Source organism: Labrus bergylta, chromosome 13, assembly GCF_963930695.1.
Source record: "Labrus bergylta chromosome 13, fLabBer1.1, whole genome shotgun sequence".
NCBI lineage: Eukaryota > Metazoa > Chordata > Actinopteri > Labriformes > Labridae > Labrus > Labrus bergylta.
In genome coordinates this window covers 1,302,374-1,321,989 of record NC_089207.1, presented here as the reverse complement: position 1 = coordinate 1,321,989, position 19,616 = coordinate 1,302,374, and the positions used below count along the sequence as shown (strand labels likewise).

At 41.6% G+C, this 19,616-nt stretch overlaps 2 protein-coding genes across 2 annotated transcripts in view; both read right to left on the bottom strand.

Annotated features, from left to right (window-relative positions):
* The window catches only part of LOC110001628 (vang-like protein 1), a 30,589-nt gene extending 14,835 nt beyond the window's left edge, over positions 1 to 15,754 (bottom strand). The window contains 7 exon segments of the mRNA XM_065962191.1: positions 9 to 34; positions 775 to 1,111; positions 1,113 to 1,177; positions 1,179 to 1,205; positions 7,899 to 8,067; positions 9,224 to 9,476; positions 15,578 to 15,754. Of these exon segments, the coding sequence (XP_065818263.1) occupies positions 9 to 34; positions 775 to 1,111; positions 1,113 to 1,177; positions 1,179 to 1,205; positions 7,899 to 8,067; positions 9,224 to 9,294 (695 nt within the window). The 5' untranslated portion in view covers positions 9,295 to 9,476; positions 15,578 to 15,754.
* A 3,348-nt stretch (positions 15,755 to 19,102) lies between these two features.
* Positions 19,103 to 19,459, bottom strand: LOC110005098 (helix-loop-helix protein 15-like). The gene has a single exon (XM_020660540.2). It carries the CDS (start codon positions 19,457 to 19,459, stop codon positions 19,103 to 19,105), a length of 357 nt encoding a protein of 118 aa, XP_020516196.2.
* Between the last annotated feature and the right edge of the window lie 157 nt (positions 19,460 to 19,616).

The window sequence follows — 19,616 nt, the reverse complement described above, 5'->3', positions numbered from 1 at the left end:
CGGCAAACTGGACGATCCCGTGATAATCCTCATCCTGGTTGGAGAAAAAAATACAGATCTGTTAAGAAAAAGAAACTCTTCTTAAATTCTGTTTAAAGGCTTTATATGTGATGTTTTGATCCAGCAGATGTCGCCCTTGAGCTCCAGCATGAAACCAAAACAACTTGCGCTGCATTGTTGTGTTAGCATGCTAATGCTAGCGATCTTTATTATGCTGGTATCTTCACACTGCATGTAAATTTACCTGAAATGAGCGTGATCTAGAAACACAGTTAAGCAGTGAGTACAGTATGTTATTCTTCTTTTCTCTAGTCCCTCAATTAAACAACTTTTATACACGAGGGGAGGAGTCAGCCGGCCGTCCCGGCGATGTAAACAAAGTGAAGATAGGACTCTGAAAACTCTGAAAACATCACAGACAGTGGGACTCGGGGTGTTACACCCATTGTAGACAGTCATGACTCACAGAGTTATTTTCAGAGGATAAACTTGATTTAAGGCTTTATATATTTTTCATTTCAGGTAAATTTACATGCAGTGTGAAGATACCAGCAGAATAAAGATCGCTAGCATTAGCATGCTAACACAACAATGCAGCGCCAGTTGTTTTGGTTTCATGCTGGAGCTCAAGGGCGACATCTGCTGGATCAAAACATCACATATAAAGCCTTTAAGTACATTTGAACCTGGGAGGTTTTAGTGAAGGGTATAATGTAATTTTCAAGATGGGGGATTTTTTTTTAAGCTCTAACTTGAGCAAAGCTTGAAACCCACCTGAGCATCGAGGATTCTGACCCCATAGAAGAGCCAGTAAGACATGGTGAGCAGGAGTGTGAGCGTGGTGAGGAAGGCGCGGTACACACACAGTCGGGGCAGACCGGCTCGACCCTGTCGCAGGAACAAGGCCCAGATGGCCACCAGGAGGATGAGGAGTTTGAAGGAGATGGAGAGGAAGAGGCCCTCGCAGGCGGCCCCGCAAGCCTGCAGTCTGTCGGGCCACATGACGACCGGGAGGAGGAGGAAGACGAGGGGCGTGGCCACCACCAGCAGCCCGACGCACAATCCCACAGCCAGGGGGAGAAAACGGCGGAAGCCTTGGGTCCGGTCCTGGATCTCCTTCCCCCAGACCGACCACGTCCTCCTGGGAAATACTCAGCTCAGAGGTGCCTGTCACGGCGGGTGGTGGTTTCCCCCCAGTTATCATCCTGAAGGAGGCGAGAGAGAAGGGAAGGTGAGGGAAGGGAAACGTTTGTAACAAAAGAAGAAGAAGCAGAATAGTTGATTTTCTGATTATAATTATTGATTATTGATATTTTTTGGACATTTTGGGGCATCAAGGAAAATCAATACTGACCTATTTTAACTTATAAAGTGCTGAAAGCAGTTTCAGATTAAAAAGAGGAAAACCTCTAGTTTGTGATATAAACAGCTGCATGATGGAAGCAAAAACAATGAGCAGAAAGGTAACACAATGCGTAAAAGAGAGGAGGAGGAATAACATCATTACCAGAACATTAAACGTGATCATGTCTGAAAGGTCTCCATTTGATTTACAGCGGCTGCTATCATGCTATCTTCTACTTCAACATATTATTCATCATCTTCAGCCATCTTGGTGACTTCACTAGCTCTTATATTTGCTTCATAATTCATAACCTTTGATTTGTCTGTCAGAATCAGGAAAAATGGAAACCCTGTTTAAACATCTGTGAGAGCTCATGTTGAGTCCGCTGTCTGAAGTTCAGGTGAAAAGATCTAAAGCAATAATGTTTCATCTTTTGTCCCAAAAAGCCATCCTGTACATGAAGAAGCTGCTTCGCACTTTCTTTCTCAGAGCTTTCTTATTGTTATTATGATGTGATTTTAATGTTTGTCTTTTCATGATCATTTTTACTGTCCCACTGACGAGAGCTGCTAAACTGTTTTGTGTTGTTTTTTTTTAAAGATTTTTTTTGGGGCTTTTTGTGTCTTTATTGTAGAGATAGGACAGTGGATAGAGTCAGAAATCAGAGAGAGAGAGAGAGAGAGAGGAGAGAGAGAGAGAGAGAGAGAGAGTAGGGAACGATATGCAGGAAAGGAGCCACAGGTCGGATCCGAACCAGGGCCGCCCGCCCGGAGGACCACAGCCTCCGTACATGGGGCGCACGCACTAACCACTGCGCCACCAGCGCCCCTGTTGTTTTGTTGTTTTTATAGAAATTAAAGTAAAGATATAATCTCTTCTACATTCAATTAAAGAATATTAAAATATCGCAGCCTTTTATGTCAACACAAGCAAAACTCTGTTCACCTCTATTGAAATGGGCGAGTGGAGAACATTTAAAGGGGACTTTTTAATTTAGCATTGATAAAAATGTTTTATTTTAAATTAGCTGGAAACAGAGAATAGATCATGAATCAGATGATAAACAGAAATCTGATTCTGACAGACAACAATGCCTCCATTATCTCATTTTCCTCCCTTGTTTGCGACAGTAACTACAAAAGAAAAGACAGAACAACAGTCTTCATGGAGATGAGTCATTTTCACTGAGCTCTGCGTCATTATGACAAACCTTCAAAGTCCCAGTAAAGACATACAAGACAGGCTGGGAAGGACACATTGACATGTACACACACACACACACACACACACACACACACACACACACACACACACACACATTCCTGTCTTATCGTTGCATATTAAAGTCATTTTTTCCCTCTTAGCCTGCGGGGTCATTTTAAGCATAAATCTTTCCAACAAAGACTCGCTGAGTATAAATTCATGACAAGTCTGTGAAGAGAGACACATTTTATTGTGTGCCCGTCAGTAATTCAGGTAATTAGCAATTCATTGTCCCCCAGAGTATCGCTGCATTGTACATCCTCCAAAGACGACCAATCAGAGGAGCCGCAGCTGCACGGAGACGAATGAGGGCTGAAAAAAAAATGACAAGCTGAACAAACAAGCCTTCATGGCTTCACACACGTGTGCACACACACACATTCACCTAAGCACATCAAACTGCCTGTGAAGCCTCAAACCTGATCCATATGTGTGTGTGGGGGAAGCTGCAGGGAATCCAGACAGGCTGTGAGTAACACAAACAGAAGACAGCCACATCTCACCTGTATAGAATCTGTCCAGGCTCTTAAAACATGATCTCACTTTCTCTGATTAAGCAAACTGCTGACATTTGTGGAATGTGAAACGTGAATTCAGCTGTGCGTTTGCATATTTCCAATCATGAAGCAGGAAAAGGATTTCTGCCCTTCCTACTGTTCACAGCTAATTAACTCAGCAGTGCTGCAGGAGCTGCTGCCGACGGGAGCCCGGAAGATGAACGAGCATGCTAAGATGAGGAGAGGGAGCAAATGAGTCAAGAAAGATAGGAGGTTGGGGGGGGGGGGGGGTGCAGAGGGCTGTAGTGTTTATGTCCATCCATGTGTCTCCGAGCCTAATGTGTTTAGAAGGAGGTCAACTTTATAAGTACGGTGCCAAGTCCATTTAGAGTCCCATCTCATTTCTATTCCTCTCACATCGCTCATCTTTTCTTCCTTAAGCCGACTCATTTAACAGGTCCTAACCTTCACAGCTGAGTCTGTGAACAATCAATGTCATTCAACACTTCACGAACATGAAGACCAAAATAATATCATGTCACGTTGTGTTGTGTCTTCAGTTGTGAAAACAGAAATTGAGTATTTTTTTGATTTTTTTCATTTTTAGTCCTGGTATTTTTATTTTTTCATTTTTAATCCTGATTTTTTTTCATTTTTAGTCCTGGTATTTTTATTTTTCATTTTTAATCCTGATTTTTTTTCATTTTTAGTCCTGGTATTTTTATTTTTTCATTTTAATCCTGATATTTTTTCATTTTTAGTCCTGGTATTTTTTCATTTTTAGTCCTGGTATTTTTTCATTTTTAATCCTGGTATTTTTTCATTTTAGTCCTGGTATTTTTTTCATTTTTAGTCCTGGTATTTTTTAGTTTTGTCCTGATATTGAGCAGACTGGTTCAATGCCCTATTGAACCAGGAAGCCTATTTATTGGGAAAATGTGGTAGGTAGGTATGTAAGGTAAATGCAAACACTCAGAGCTGATCTTATACATCAGCCTACAGTCATCCTGCTCCCTTTACACAGACGAGCTTTCACAGAGTATCACTTACTGAGCTAATACACTGTTAAAACCAGCCATTAAGTCTCCCTGGATTAATCCCAAAGATTAATGCCACACTAATCAGGCCTGATCTCTATATACTGTAAAGAGAGGAGGGATACAAGTAAGTAAGAGAGAGAGAGAGAGAGGAGGAGAGAGAGAGAGAGAGAGAGAGAGAGAGGAAGAGAGAGAGAGAGAGAGAGAGAGAGAGGAGAAGAGAGATGAGAGAGAGGAGAGGAAGAGAGAGAGAGAGAGAGAGACAGAGAGAGACAGAGAGAGACAGAGAGAGAGAGAAACCAAGAGAGAGAGGAAGAGAGAGAGAGGAAGAGAGAGAGAGAGAGAGAGAGAGAGAGAGAGAGAGAGAGAGAGAGAGAGAGAGAGAGAGAAGAGAGAGAGAGAGAGAGAGAGAGGAAGAGAGAGAGAGAGAGAGAGAGAGAGAGACAGAGAGAGACAGAGAGAGAGAGAAACCAAGAGAGAGAGGAAGAGAGAGAGAGGAAGAGAGAGAGAGAGAGAGAGAGAGAGAGAAGAGAGAGAGAGAGAGAGAGAGAGAGAGAGGAGAGATAAATTGTTTGGCAGTCTTGTTATCTGGCAGAGGGTGAATAAGGATTACAGTTAGGCCTGCTCCACTGTCACAAAGCGCAACAACATTCTGATTAGAACCAAAGCTAACACACGCACGCACACACACACACACACACACACACACACACACACACACACACACACACACACACACACACACACACACACACACACACACACACACACACACACACACACACATCAAGCAGCCTGCCAGCAACAGAACACAATAGCTGTGCTCCAGTAGTCTGGGTGGAGGTTAAAATGACATCTTCACACTGATGTGTTTGAGTTTCTGTGTTTCAGAGTGAGTTCAAAAATAATGCGTTGGTTTCTTTCCTGAACCATCTGGTGAAGATGTGAGTCTGTTTCTGCTCGTTAAAGGGAAGTCTTTTCTTGACACTTCCAAAGCCTTGCTCATGGTGGACTTATATCATGAGTTTTTGATAGATATTGATATTTGTAAATATCTATTTGTATCTATTTGTATCGGGGACGTTAAGATTGGATCTTTGGACCGCTCACACTACGAGATAATCTGAACAGAGAGTCGGGTCTGAGCAGCCTCGAGTCGGGAGAGACCCTGAGATTGTTGGGAAGAAGGAAGAATCAGAACTCAAATCGTCCCGATGATCCTGCAGAGTGAGCCAGGCTTTAAGGAGCATATATTATTATTATTATAGCATATTCATAAATAAATAAATAGAACACAAACTGCTGGTTTATTGTTTACATCATTTTCATGAAGATGTTGACGACGTGCAGCAGGTGCCTGTGTGACATCTGGATTGTGGCTCATGTGGATTTGACTTTGAACTGACTTTTGTTTTCTGTATTTCTTTACTAAACAAATATCGATGTGATATATCGGGTATCTCCTTTCAGCTGAACAACATCATGATATGACTTTGGGTCCATATCGCCCAGCCCTAACTTGTAATAGTGTAACTTCTTTGATTAGGTATGTGTGTACATATCTAAAGGTTAAGCAGAGGAAGTGTAAATACCAGAACAGAAACATGTGCTCCTCCACATACGCTCTGGTGTTTCTGGAGCTAACAGTGTGAACTGAAGCTGTCGCCTTCTGGCACAAAGTCACAGCGTCTCACAAAGCAGCAAAGTGTCAGTAACAGACTTGGCGCTTATTCTATTTCTCTCTCTCTCTCTCTCTCTCTCTCTCAAACACACACACACACACACACACACACACACACACACACACACACACACACACACACACACACACACACACACACACGCTGTGGTCCAAAACCGTATCCTTGTATCGTAAGCATGCGTGTAAACTTTGAGGATTAATCATATCAGCTTCCCTCAAAGTGGCGTTTGGCTGGATGCTAACGCTAAGCTCAGACTGTGAGAGTCTCTCTCTCACCTCTCCATCCTGTTAGTGTTACAGCAGATCTCAAATCAAACAGAGCGGCACCAAAAAAATAAAAAGAGCTGGCTGTGGTGGACTCTGGATGACGGTTCTGCTTTTTTTTGTGCCATTTTGGACAATTACATCTGGAGGGCTAAAGCAGCACAATGGCAGATTAGCTTACACTGCGGACAATGGACGTAAGCTACGAGCTGACAATCACATGACATCGAGGAATGTGGCGGCCCAGCCAGAAGGGGAGAGACGGTAAAATAGGTCAGAGCGTGCAGGAGTCATCAGAAAGTCCTTTTTTCTATTCTTTTCAAAATATACCGTCATGACTTTGGGGAGGTTTTCCAGGCTCTCGACAGATGTGTCCACATGTTTCCTCCTGTTTCTCACTAACACACTCAATGCTCTCTTTCTCTTTCTCTACATAACAAGTAGGTCAGAGAGTGAACGCAGCCCAAGGCAGAGATCTCTCTTTTAAAACTGAATCTAAAATGATTTTTTTCTCAGTACCATCAAGTGTTTCGTTTGCACACCTGATGTACAGAGGCTGCACATGATGTCATCGAAGCGGGTGACCCGGGTTCAAAACCTGACCTGTGCTCCTTTCCTTCATGTCCTCACACTCTCACTCCCCTGAATTCCAACTCTATCCACCGTCCTGTGTATCTAAGAAAAGACGTTAAAAAAGCTCCAAATATGTCTTCAAAAAGAAACAAAGGAACAAATAAAACCTCTTCTTTCATTCTCCGGTTGTCTCACATTTCTTTTACTTTTCTCACAGATAAACACGAGCAGACAAACCCTGAGGGGCTTTTGTTGCACGGCTCTTACTGTATATGAATGCTGATTATGATCCTGCAGCAAGGAGACAGTTAGCTTAGCATTAAGACAGCGAGCTGCAAAAATGAACTCTACTGCCTACACTTGAAGAAAACACGTCTTGCATCTCTTAAAATCAGCCATTTCTTTAATATGCATCAAAATGAGATCTGAGGTATTCTAAAAAAGAAACAGTTCAGCATATATCATCCAGGGAAAACATACAGTTAAGTTGTTAGAGATCAGAAGTAAGACTTAACGAGATGGAATATGAGCAAACATGAGCTTCTGAGTTGCTGATATGTGAATTTATTTTACATTTTTTGACAGGAGCCAGGCGAGCTGTTTCCCTGTTTCCAAACGTTTTGCTAAGCTAAGCTAACGATCAGATGATGTGGCTCTATATAAAACTGACAACTGAATATCAGTCTTCCCAACTCTTCAAGAAAGCCAGTACAAGTGTGTCAAAAGTCAGACGACATGATGACAATGTGAATGCATCACTAATCCAGGGCGGAGTTAAATATGCTCTCTTCCTCTCAGCTGCATTATCACAGCTTTGTGTTTCCCTGAATTAGAAACCTTTCATAGCTCAGAAAAATCAGCTTTATGGAATGACTTGAACCAATTTGGTTTGCTTTCAAAGCTATCAGGCCCTGTATCTCACACATACACACACACACACACACACACACACACACACACACTGTAACAGTGAAGTCTGTATAAATCCGTCCAGCCCTACAAGAGGGATGCTAATCCTCTGACCTATTGGATCCCTTGTCACCATTGTTATTTATGTGTCAGGCGTTGTGCCGATGGGCGGCCAGCTGTGTGAGGACGAGTTTAAGAGGTCGCGGTGCAGAGGTCACAGAGAGGGATTAGTGGACTCTCTGATTTTCACTTCACTTAAACCCCCTCTGCATTTCTTCACAGGTTGCACTTCCTGTTCGTAGACGTACCTGTGCATCGTCTCCGAGCTCTGCTGCAGGCGAGGGTTCTCCCGGCAGCGGCTCTCCGTTATGAACGGGGGATTCCTGCGAGGGCGAGTCAGGGGGGTTGATGACCACCGACCTCTCGGAGCGAACGCTGTCCTTACTGCTGGCCTTGTGCCGCTCACGACTGCGATCCCTTCAAACAGAAACACGATGAAGTTCAAAAGCGGAACAGGATACACACAAGATCAGAAATGTAAACTCATAAACATGTTTTATATTATTCTGGAGAGGATCTGTTTGACTGATTGATTTGTCTGAGAGATACTGTACAATTTGAAAGACTAGTTAAAATGCTTTAAAGGCTTTAAATGTGATTTTTTGATCCAGTAGATGTCGCCCTTGAGCACCAGCATGAAACCAAAACAACTGGTGCTGCATTGTTGTGTTAGCATGCTAATGCTAGCGATCTTTATTCTGCTGGTATCTTCACACTGCATGTAAATTAACCTGAAATGAGCGTGATCTAGAAACACAGTTAAGCAGTGAGTACAGTATGTTATTCTTCTTTTCTCTAGTCCCTCAATTAAACAACTTTTATACACGAGGGGAGGAGTCAGCCGGCCGTCCGGGCGATGTAAACAAAGTGAAGATAGGACTCTGAAAACTGTGAAAACATCACAGACAGTGGGACTCGGGTGTTACACCCATTGTAGACAGTCATGACTCACTGAGTTATTTTCAGAGGATACACTTGATTTCTACATTTAAGTGTGAAAAATCACAGAGGAAGACTTTAAAGTTAAAAAAAAGTTGAGTTGAAGAGAATTTGTCTGACACATAAAGACATTTGAAGACATTTGAAGACCATTGACTCTGGGTAACAAACTGTTTGTTTTTTCTGATCTAACTTTTTCTGCCATTCCATTTTTCCAAATGGTTAACCAATAACATGGACACTAATACACAGATTATTTAATAATTAAAATAATTGCTAGTTGCAGCCAAAAGCTGGTCGAGTGACAGGAAAATAATGTTCCAGTAGAAAAATCTCAAGTGTGAGGATCCCAAAGAACGGCAATCAAACGATCCTCTCGTTAGCAGAATAAACTGAAGGAAATAGGTTAGAGCTACTCAGCTGTGACGACCCTAATCCACAAACTCTGTCTGTGTCAATCTCTGTCGCTTATTCGATTCATTTCTCAACAAACAACAACACACATGTCCCGCATGAGCTGCTCACAAAGATAACCCAAATCTCTGTCCTACATCTATCCATTCCCATACATATCAGGGGTTAGAAGAGAGAGGCAGACAGTCAGGTGGCAAGACAAACAAGACAGGAAACATACCCATGTCGGTTTGATCTCCCGGAGCGGCTGGAGTGATACGAGTAGCCGCTGTGGGTTGATTCTGTGTCCATCCCAGCGCGGTTCAGGGGCGATGATTGGCCGGGGGGGGATGAGGAGAGATTTGGACGCGTGGTAGGGAGAGGAAGTTGGCAGCAGTAGTCAGGAGGAGGATGGGGTTGCTATAGAGACCGGCCTCAGGAATCCACGACCACTGACGACTAGTCCTGAGAGCTTCTTTAGTAGCCACATTGACCTGAGAGACAGAGAGAGAAACAGATAATACATAAGATGCTGTTTACACTGAACAGTTTACCAGGCTGTGCAGACAATAAGTCAGGAATCCTTCATTCATTCAGCATCCATTTTTAGAACTGACTGGAAGGCGTCTATCCATCATGAATATGTGGACCAGGTCTGTTGATCCCCGTCTACCTCTGTGAACTGTAAGACTGAAATTGGGAGCTATTGTGTTTCCTGCAGTGCCTTAACAACATGCACCCTCTCCCTTATGTACAGTTCCCAAAAAATTGGGTCCTCTGCACCCTCAGCCCGGAATCTGATACAGAATGACTTAAAGCTCAAGGAGTCCTTAAATGTTTTTAAACCTAAAATGAAAGACATGGAAGCAGATTCTACAGGATGTCGATGTTTTAGCTCGGCTGTTTGAACGATTGATTCCCAGATATGACTCATAGATGGTTCTATTTTTAATCCAAAATGTTGTGTTTTGTAAACTGTAATTTGTCTCTCTTTGTGTTTCTGTCTGTAACTTTGTGTTTTTGCTGCTGCCTGTCTCGGCTCGGTCTCAGTGAAAAAGAGGTTTTTCATCTCAATGGGACCAACCTGGTTAAAGGCTTTATATGTGATTTTTTTGATCCAGCAGATGTCGCCCTTGAGCACCAGCATGAAACCAAAACAACTCAAGCTGCATTGTTGTGTTAGCATGCTAATGCTAGCGATCTTTATTATGCTGGTATCTTCACACTGCATGTAAATTTACCTGAAATGAGCGTGATCTAGAAACACAGTTAAGCAGTGAGTACAGTATGTTATTCTTCTTTTCTCTAGTCCCTCAATTAAACAACTTTTATACACGAGGGGAGGAGTCAGCCGGCCGTCCTGGCGATGTAAACAAAGTGAAGATAGGACTCTGAAAACTCTGAAAACATCACAGAGAGTGGGACTCGGGCGTTACACCCATTGTAGACAGTCATGACTCACAGAGTTATTTTCAGAGGAGATACTTGATTTATATTTAAGTGTGAAAACATATTAAGACTTTAATAAAGGTTAAATAAAAAAACAGTTGTAGAAAAACAAACAATCCTCCTGTATCTTTTTGTGAGATTCAGATGCTATTGGACGCTCCGTTCGGATCACCCCCTACAATTCACAGATCATTCACTATATGAAACCTACTGATTCTCTACCCTTTCATTTCTCTTTCACGTCGTTATGAGGTCACACCGAGTGTATCAGACTCACTTCCTGCCTGGGCTCTAATGTATGCTGCGGGGCTGCATGAGGATGTCTCTGTGCTTCACCGTGCATGACCATTCATTTAGACCTCCATCTACACCCTGTCTGTCTCCTCCGGCTGTTGTCCTGACAACCATCCCCAGCCCATGCAGTCTCATCTTACTACGAGCCAGGTTTTATTCTCCCTCCTTTCTTTATTTACAGGCGTCTCGTTATCCCCGTGGCCAACGATGCGTGTGAACAGTCAAAATGGCTTGATCAGCATATTAGAGCAATTATTGTGTGGAAATGGTAAAAAAGAAAAAGACGCTGCAATGGGGGGTGATTCCCATTAGGATGACACGGATTGGTTGAATGTTATCCTCTCCTTTGAGTAACCATTTGAATAATGTGACAGATGAGACCCAGCACAGATTAACTATTAAGGACTGAATACAAAATGTATTTAAATGTATGTAATAGCATTTCCGAACAATAAAATATCACAGACTAAAGCTCACATTTGTAATATATTGCAGATCTGCTGTATGGTAACTTGTGAAAAGATACTGGCTTCTCAGATACTATGTTATGGATCAAGAAAAACTAAGAGGATGACCCAGACGCAGATCTAACAAAAAATATTTATTTAAACAAAATGGCAAACACACAACTTACTAAAAGAGAAAACTAACCACGAGGAAACCGGACATCTACTGACACTGATAACTGACATACAAACAATGAAATGACACAGAAAGGATGAGACACAGAGACTAATGAGACACAGGTGAAGACAATGAGGACAATCACACAGGAGGGAAACACACAGAGGAATAAACACAAGACAAGAAACACTGGAGAAAACTACATAAATCAAGAAACACTGAGATACACAGAGAACTGAAGAATGTAACAAAACCACCAGAACAAAGAAACACAACGATAAGAAACTACAAAATAAAACAGGAAACACTGAAGACTAACTGAGGAACCCATCAACACAAGGAAACATTAACACACAAGGGAAACTCAAAACATAAAAAAACAATCATGACACACTAAACATCATCACTCTCCACCTGCAGCCACACATGATATTAAAAGCAGGGGAACATATGTAGAACAAGACCAGAGCTGTTTATATATAAATATATATACGAGAATAAAAGAAATGATTTCATGAAACATGTCGCTCACTGCATCAAAAGCTGATCTCACAGCATCAAATTTTAAACAAGGGGCAGAGGAGAATCAAATCTTTCATCTCTTAACACACATCTGGAGCGTCCACTGTTACCATGGCAACAACAAAAGGCAGGAGGGCCCCCATCTAGCTGCAATGATCAATCACCCCTGCAGAGAGTAAATTTGAGCGATAGGCTAATATGTTAGGGGGGGGGGGGGGGTTATTGGTGGTAGTGGGGGTTGCACAGTGAGAGGGCACAAACAATGGCCCCCTCTTCACACCCAGCACCCGCTTGGTTAAATGAATGACCCCTATGATTTAGATAAAAGCCGTTAACCTCCTTTGAGTGCTGAACTCTGGACGCGTGGCAGCGGTATGTGGGCCAAGACGAGTCCTCCGAGGGGGGGGCACTCCTCCTCGAGCTCGAGAACGAGCTTGAAGAGGCACAGAGAACCAGGCCATGTGGAAAATCGCAGCCACGGGGTAAGAAAAACTATCAGTTACAAACCGAGGCTAACTATGAATAAAGCATGCAGGGATAACAACGTCTGTTAGAGACCATGAGGCACTACAACCCTAACCCCCCCCCCAAAAAAAATCCAGTTGTCCTCTGATTCAGGGGACTCTCTGTGGAGGAAAGGGATCGAGCAGTGAAGCGTGTCTGCTCGGCTGCAGATCGTTCTGCTCGGCTGCACGGAGAAGAGACTCAGCAGGGCAGAAAGTGACACTAATGTAAAACAAACACTCATTAGTGTGTTTGTTTAGTGGGTGCTGTACTGTGGGTGATACTGTAATTACGCATGGTCAAGCACATGTGGGGGGGATGCATTTTTATACACAAATATGTTGGTCTCCTTTGGGGGAGCTTTAATATCTGATAGGTCAGATTCTTTTTCTGATCCAGCTCATGAATAAATAATGAAGCTAAGAATGTGGAATTTGAGTTTAACTCCTTGACTTCAACGATTTTTGCCCTCAAAGTTACCTTATTTTACCTTTACAGTTATATTGTATATATTAGTTCTGTTGTTCCACTATTCACCATGCACCTTATAACTTATCATTTAGTATTTGCCTACTTGCACATAGCTCTGTATATATATATTTATTTCTCGTTTACTGCACATAGTTCTGGTTACATCTGTTTACATCTGTTAGTCCGATCACTGTCCACTTATATCTACTCTTTTATATTTTGTATTTTTAAGTTAAGTTTAAGCTTTAAGTTGTATTTAAATTGACACTTTCTATTTAGGTTAAAATGTTTCGTTTATTTGCACTGTTGTTAATTTACTGCTCTGTGTGTCTTTGAATTGCCCCCCGGGGACAAATAAAGTTTTTTGAATTGAATTGAATTAAAATCTGGGAAAACCAAAGATCAGAATCAGAATCAGAATCAGAATCAGAATCAGAATCAGAATCTGGGTTTATTGCCAAGTACATTTACACATACAGGAATCTGACTTGGTGTATTGGTGCTAAACAATTAACAAGGAAATAAAACAGAACTAACAACAACTTAAATAATACAGAATAAGAAGATATTACAATATATAAAATAGAATTAAAAAATGTAAAATATAAAATATAAAAAACACAAAATGTACAGAAGGTGTGATGTAGGAGCTGTGCAGTGGACTCTTAGTGTGTGTGTATCTACTCACAGAGTGCATGTAGAGTGGAATTTGAGACTCCAGTAAAGATACACTGTTGGCACCGTGAATGGTGAAAATCACTTCTCATAGCTCATCTATCGAGCTCCAGCCAGCGCCCGGGTACCAACGCATCTGTGACCTCCATCACACCCATCAGCCCTCTACCATCCTCCCTTCATGTGTGCTCCACTCTGGTGGCATCATGCCATAATCTGCCAGATGCAGCAGCTGGTGCAGTCTGCTGGGTTACTTTACTTCCTTTATTCATTTGTTTCTTTCAACAATTGAAAGCAATCTGCACACTAAAAAAATCATTTTCTGAGTGAGCTGTTGGTTTAATCATCTGTTTACACATTGCAAAGTTGCAGAAGATAAAAAAAAATGGCAAAAAGTCAAACTGAAGGACCTCAAATTACTGAATTGTGTACATCTTCATCAATAATTAACCCCTTATTAAAATGTTTAAATTATTTTCAATCAACATATGAAGCTGAATTTGACATTTAATCATGTTTCAGTGTAAATAAATCAAAGACAGACACACAGTCCTTTAAAAATCTAGTTAAAGAACGGGTTATTCACAGTAATAACTCTCTCTCCAATCCCTGCATGGGCCCCAAATAACCCACAACAACAACAGCTGCTGGTTAATGTGATAGAAGCTAACATCTCTGCTGATCGAGTAATATCCCTCAAACTGAGACAAAGATTAACAAAAAGTAAAACGATATTTTTTTTTTTCTAATTTTGAAAACCAACCACGAGGATGATTGATCGTTCAGAGACTTTGTTTCTTGTGTATCCTCCTCCTAACATCGTCTCTGCCATCTTTGATTCTTTGTAAAAAAAAAAAAAAAAAGGGATTTTGTTTGACATGTGCCGAGAGTGAATCTGTGACCTTTGAGTGACTGGATGGATAAGAGTCTCTCAGCCACTCCCACCATGCAGCACACACACACACACACACACACACACACACACACACACACACACACACACACTCAACCTGCAGTAAAAGGAGAAAGTTAAGACCTGACACAATTCTCTGGAATGCAAACTCTGATCCACTCATGTGGAACTAAACAAAAGTACAGTAGAGCGAGAGAGAGAGAAAAAGAGAGAGAGAGAGAGAGAGAGAGAGAGAGAGAGAGAGAGAGAGAGGGAGAAATATCACCACCAAACATTCCTGCTTTCAGAGTGGAGCTTTTTATATCTGTAAATACGTACACCACTCTCAATGCATCATGCATTACACCTTACTATCCAAGCCTTAAGGATCCTCTCAGGCACCCTTAAGGTCGCTCCCTTTTTCATTACACTTGTGACACACTGCCGCCCCCCCCCCCCCCCCCCCCCCCCCAGATAACATGTTTTTAAAAGAGAACAGTGACCAAAAAAAACACTTTCTTGGATCAGAATGTAGTCCCAGGGAGTGACTCATGCATCGTCCTCACACCTCTCTGCACACAGGACCTTTCAGCACTGCTCAATAATAAATGTGCTGCACGGTTACACTGCAGCATCATGACTCTGAGGTCCTGAGGGAGGGGGGGGGGGGGGTTCGGTCAGAGCAGCACCTCATCCAGCTGTGATAAAGTGATGATGGACACACACACACACACAGCATCAACCTGAGACTGCAGCTGGTGTGAAAAGGCTTTTTAATATTGGGGTAGTAGATCTCAGAAGGTGTGACGTTACTCCCTGTTACACAGAGCACGCTTACAATGGGCTACCTCTCCTTTAAGTCACATCCTCAACACCCTGAACCACGGCAGGTTCTAAAGCTACGATCACCTCAAATACTGCCCTGTAAAAACACAGGTACTGAATCAGGGTTGTAAGGTTAAAAGTCCTACTGCAAGCTTCATAAATACAGGTTAGCGGACTAACGTCTCCATCCGCCTGATGAGAAAGGAAACCATTTTTCCACCACGGCAGGATTGAACTTCATCAGTAATTCCTGAGCGGGGATGTGGCTCCTGCTTCTGGAAAGAGATACAGCCGGCGAAAGAGCACACAGCATCGCCATTTTTCAAGTCATTCACCTACCTTTCTCCTCTCACATGGGTGTCATATCCCTCCGCGGGCCTCTCGGTGAATGTGCCGCCGCTCCTGATTCTGCTGAGGCTCGTCTGAGAGGCAGCTCCTCACCCGAGCCTGGCCATTGTGGTTAGTGGTATCAGAAGAGGGAGGCAGCATGGAGGTACAGTTACACGTCAAGTGCACTGAAGGGTGTATTTCCTGCTTAAGGCCACAAGAGGGCGTAGTTTACGTTAGGTGTGGATAGTTTCAAATCATTCCTCTCGTAAAAATAAAAATAAAAAGAGTGCTTTTGTAACGTGCCGAGGGTCATTTGTATGAGGGACAAAAAAATGACTGAAGTATAAATTAATAAATAAATAAATGAATGTTGGGAGAAATGCATACAATAATGTATAAATAAATAAATGATTAAATAAATGCATCAATAAATATATAAATAAATCTATAAATGCTGAAAACAATACATCAGTGAATAAATAATAAATACACTTTGTTAATGAAAAAGGCTATTTATATATTTGTACATGTATTTATTCATTTATTAGCGTATTTCTACAGTTATATATGTATCAATGCATACATTTCCACATTAATTGAGTTATTAATTTATTTCCATATTTTTACATTTACACATCTATTTATTTCTGTGTCCAGGTCGTAAGAGGAAAAGTATTTATGTAAATTTGCTTCTGTCTGTTTTTCAAAATTGAGCAATCCTACTTCAGTAATGTTAGGACGGCCCACTTAATTTACATATTTACTTTGTGTTTAAGACTGAATATGATTGAGAGCAAAAAAAGAATTCCCTGTGCTCTCAATCATATTCAGTCTTAAACAGTTCAAATTTCTGTCTGCATTGTATCTTTTCTTCCAACATGTATTATTTCATAGCTCTCCAGCCCCAAACAACAAAAAAACCTTGATCTGCGGGTGAATCTCATGTGATATCAGAACAACTAACAACAGCTTATTACAATACAGCCATGCATCTGACAAGTACAGTAATACCTCCATGACACAGCCAAAAAACTGATGTCAATAGTTTTTAAATTATTTGTAAAACAAATAATGAGTTTAAAATAAAAAGGCACAGAGGCCACAATACACCGACTTATATTAAAGTCTCAAAAGGCCTCTAGAGATTTTGCTGTGTAGCTTCTGAGGCCAATGGTGTAAAAAAGTTAAATTTCTGTCAATCAAAGTCCATAAGAGGGCAGTGCTGTTCCTCAAGAGCCCTGCAGGAAACATCTGAGGAACATTTTTGCAGGCAGTGTTGAGTGTTAAAGTCTTTCTCTGTGATTTTTCACACTGAAATGTAGAAATCAAGTATCTCCTCTGAAAATAACTCTGTGAGTCATGACTGTCTACAATGGGTGTAACACCCGAGTCCCACTGTCTGTGATGTTTTCAGAGTTTTCAGAGTCCTATCTTCACTTTGTTTACATCGCCAGGACGGCCGGCTGACTCCTCCCCTCGTGTATAAAAGTTGTTTAGTTGAGGGACTAGAGAAAAGAAGAATAACATACTGTACTCACTGCTTAACTGTGTTTCTAGATCACGCTCATTTCAGGTAAATTTACATGCAGTGTGAAGATACCAGCAGAATAAAGATCGCTAGCATTAGCATGCTAACACAACAATGCAGCGCGAGTTGTTTTGGTTTCATGCTGGTGCTCAAGGGCGACATCTGCTGGATCAAAACATCACATATAAAGCCTTTAAAGAGGAAATATCCAGAATGAAATCAAACCACAGCTCACGTCCTACTGATATAAAAAAACTAAACCTAAAAGAGAAATCCAAATGTAGTCTCAGACACCTGTGTGTATGAGTGACCGAGCTGTACACACACTTGCTTGTTGCCTTTAGTTGTAGAATTTGACCCACATTGGCTTAACTACAGAACATTAACAACAACAACTTCCCCTGCTCCATTTATCTCAAAAATCTGACGTTAGACCCCGGCCTCTCTCCCCAACTATTGTACCCAGTGTGTAGTCCCGTTGTGTGTTTTGTGCAGTGTGTAGACAAAGGGCTGTCACTCCTGCTGCTGGAGTGGACATGAACAATACCTCGAAGCCCCTCGGGCTGCATTACACCACAGAGACGCACATAAAGGGACGAGAGAGAGAGCTTCTGACTAATGGAGAGAGAAATGAAAAGGGAACATGCAGGAGGTTTATATCCACATTCTGATCTCATACAGAAATAATAAAGCTCTCTGTGGTAATGTGCACAGCCCGGAGAGAATATCAAAGCACAGAGAAAACCCTCAAATGTTCAGAGATTTCTTTTTTCTCTCCAGATAACAGTTTATGAGTGAAATTAATCTTTACATAAGACAAAATATAAAACACAAATTAAAATAAAAGACATTCCTGATGTTCAAATGAAAAGGATGGTCTTTGAATGTGAGCTGCTGACAAATTGAAAATATTCCAAGATTAGTACTTTGCACACTGTCACCATCACTGCAACTAGAAATGGCATCAGCTACACAATTGTATGTTTCTTGTATGCTTTCAAATACCTGCCTCATTTGTTTGTCTCTGCAGCTGCATGTGCACGTCTCCATAAAGAATTCAGACTTATCAACAGTGTTGGAGCTATTTAATTGTTGTTAGAATTGCTAGTTATTTGTTCAGTAAATTTAGTTTCGCATTAGTGTTTTTGTTAGGTATTTGGGTAACACTGTGGGCACCAGAGGCAGGTAGAGGACCAGCATGCACCTGGGTGGGCCTATGAGAGGCAGCAGGAGACACGATTATCTTTGTTCTTTTGTTTGCTTGCCCCTAACTGCAGATCTCTTGCATGAACGTTGGATTTCTTTTGCCTGCGTACATCACATCCCCATGATGCATCAGTGGTCCTTTGTTTAAGTTTGATATTAGTTTATTTAGATTTTGTTTTGTTTTTGGACAAATAGCCACTACAAACATGATATGGTCATTTTTGTTCATTTGGAGGAAGACGACCTGCCCCAAGAAAAACAGCTCACATGGATACACTTGAAATAAAAAAGAGCTCAAATGAAGGAGAAGAAAAACTGCCAGGCGCAAAAAGAAATGTTTTAACATGACGTGATGATGCCTACAAATCTGATATTATCTTTTAAAAAAAATCAAAGCAGCATCAAAGAGGTTTTTAAAACATTTATTAGCTGTCAGGGTTATTTGTAATTTATGAATTTTAAATTGATCGTATCACACGCTGTAAGAAAGCAAAAGTCTGGAAGTCTAATATCGATTTGAAAGAGATGTATGTATTCACAAATTGGTGCAAAATGAACACAAAGTGAAAGCAGATGTGACCAGAACTTAAAACAAGGCAGCAAATATCAGGTTTGGCTGCACAGATATAAAACACAGCCTCATCTTTTCATCCCTTTGGAGTCAGTAAGACTGATCTTCATTGTGGGGCCACTCAAACTGTTTGACCTCATGACCCACATTTTAGTCCTCAGGTGAGGTATCATCATTCATCTGTCATCATCATAGCTGACCACACACAGTCCTCCTGCCTCAGTCCAGCCTACACATCCAGCACGTGCTTGAGGTAAGAGATGTAACAAATCGCGAGTCTCAGTATCTCAATCTTGGATAGCTTCTTGTCAGGTGGGAGGGTCGGTAGTAATCTTCTCAGTTCTGTAAAGGCCACATTGAAGGCTACAACGCGGACACGCTCCCTGGTGGCGTGTGCGGATCGATATTTAGTTGTCGCACGCCGCCTCCTCCTTCTCTCTTCCTTGTTGAGAGAGGGCGCGTGCACCAGGGAGCACGGCGCCTCGTCCTCTCGAGCTCCGCGTTTGACAGATGTGGAGCCACACTGCAGGTTCATAGTGTCTGCTTGAGTCCAGGACTGGTCCAGCTGGTCAGGACTGAGCATCATGATCTGGTCCTCAGGTCAGAAAGATCCTGAAAAAAAATATTAACGTTTACTCTTAGAACCCTAAAAAGCACAATCACGTGATGGGTTTATTTTATTTTTTTATTTTTAATTTTTTTTTTTGATAATTGATTCACTTGTTTCTCTTCCTGCTCTTACC

Coding starts and splice junctions, on each gene's coding strand:
- LOC110005098 (XM_020660540.2), bottom strand. CDS start 19,459: ATGATGCTCAGTCCTGACCAGCTGGACCAGTCCTGGACTCAAGCAGAC.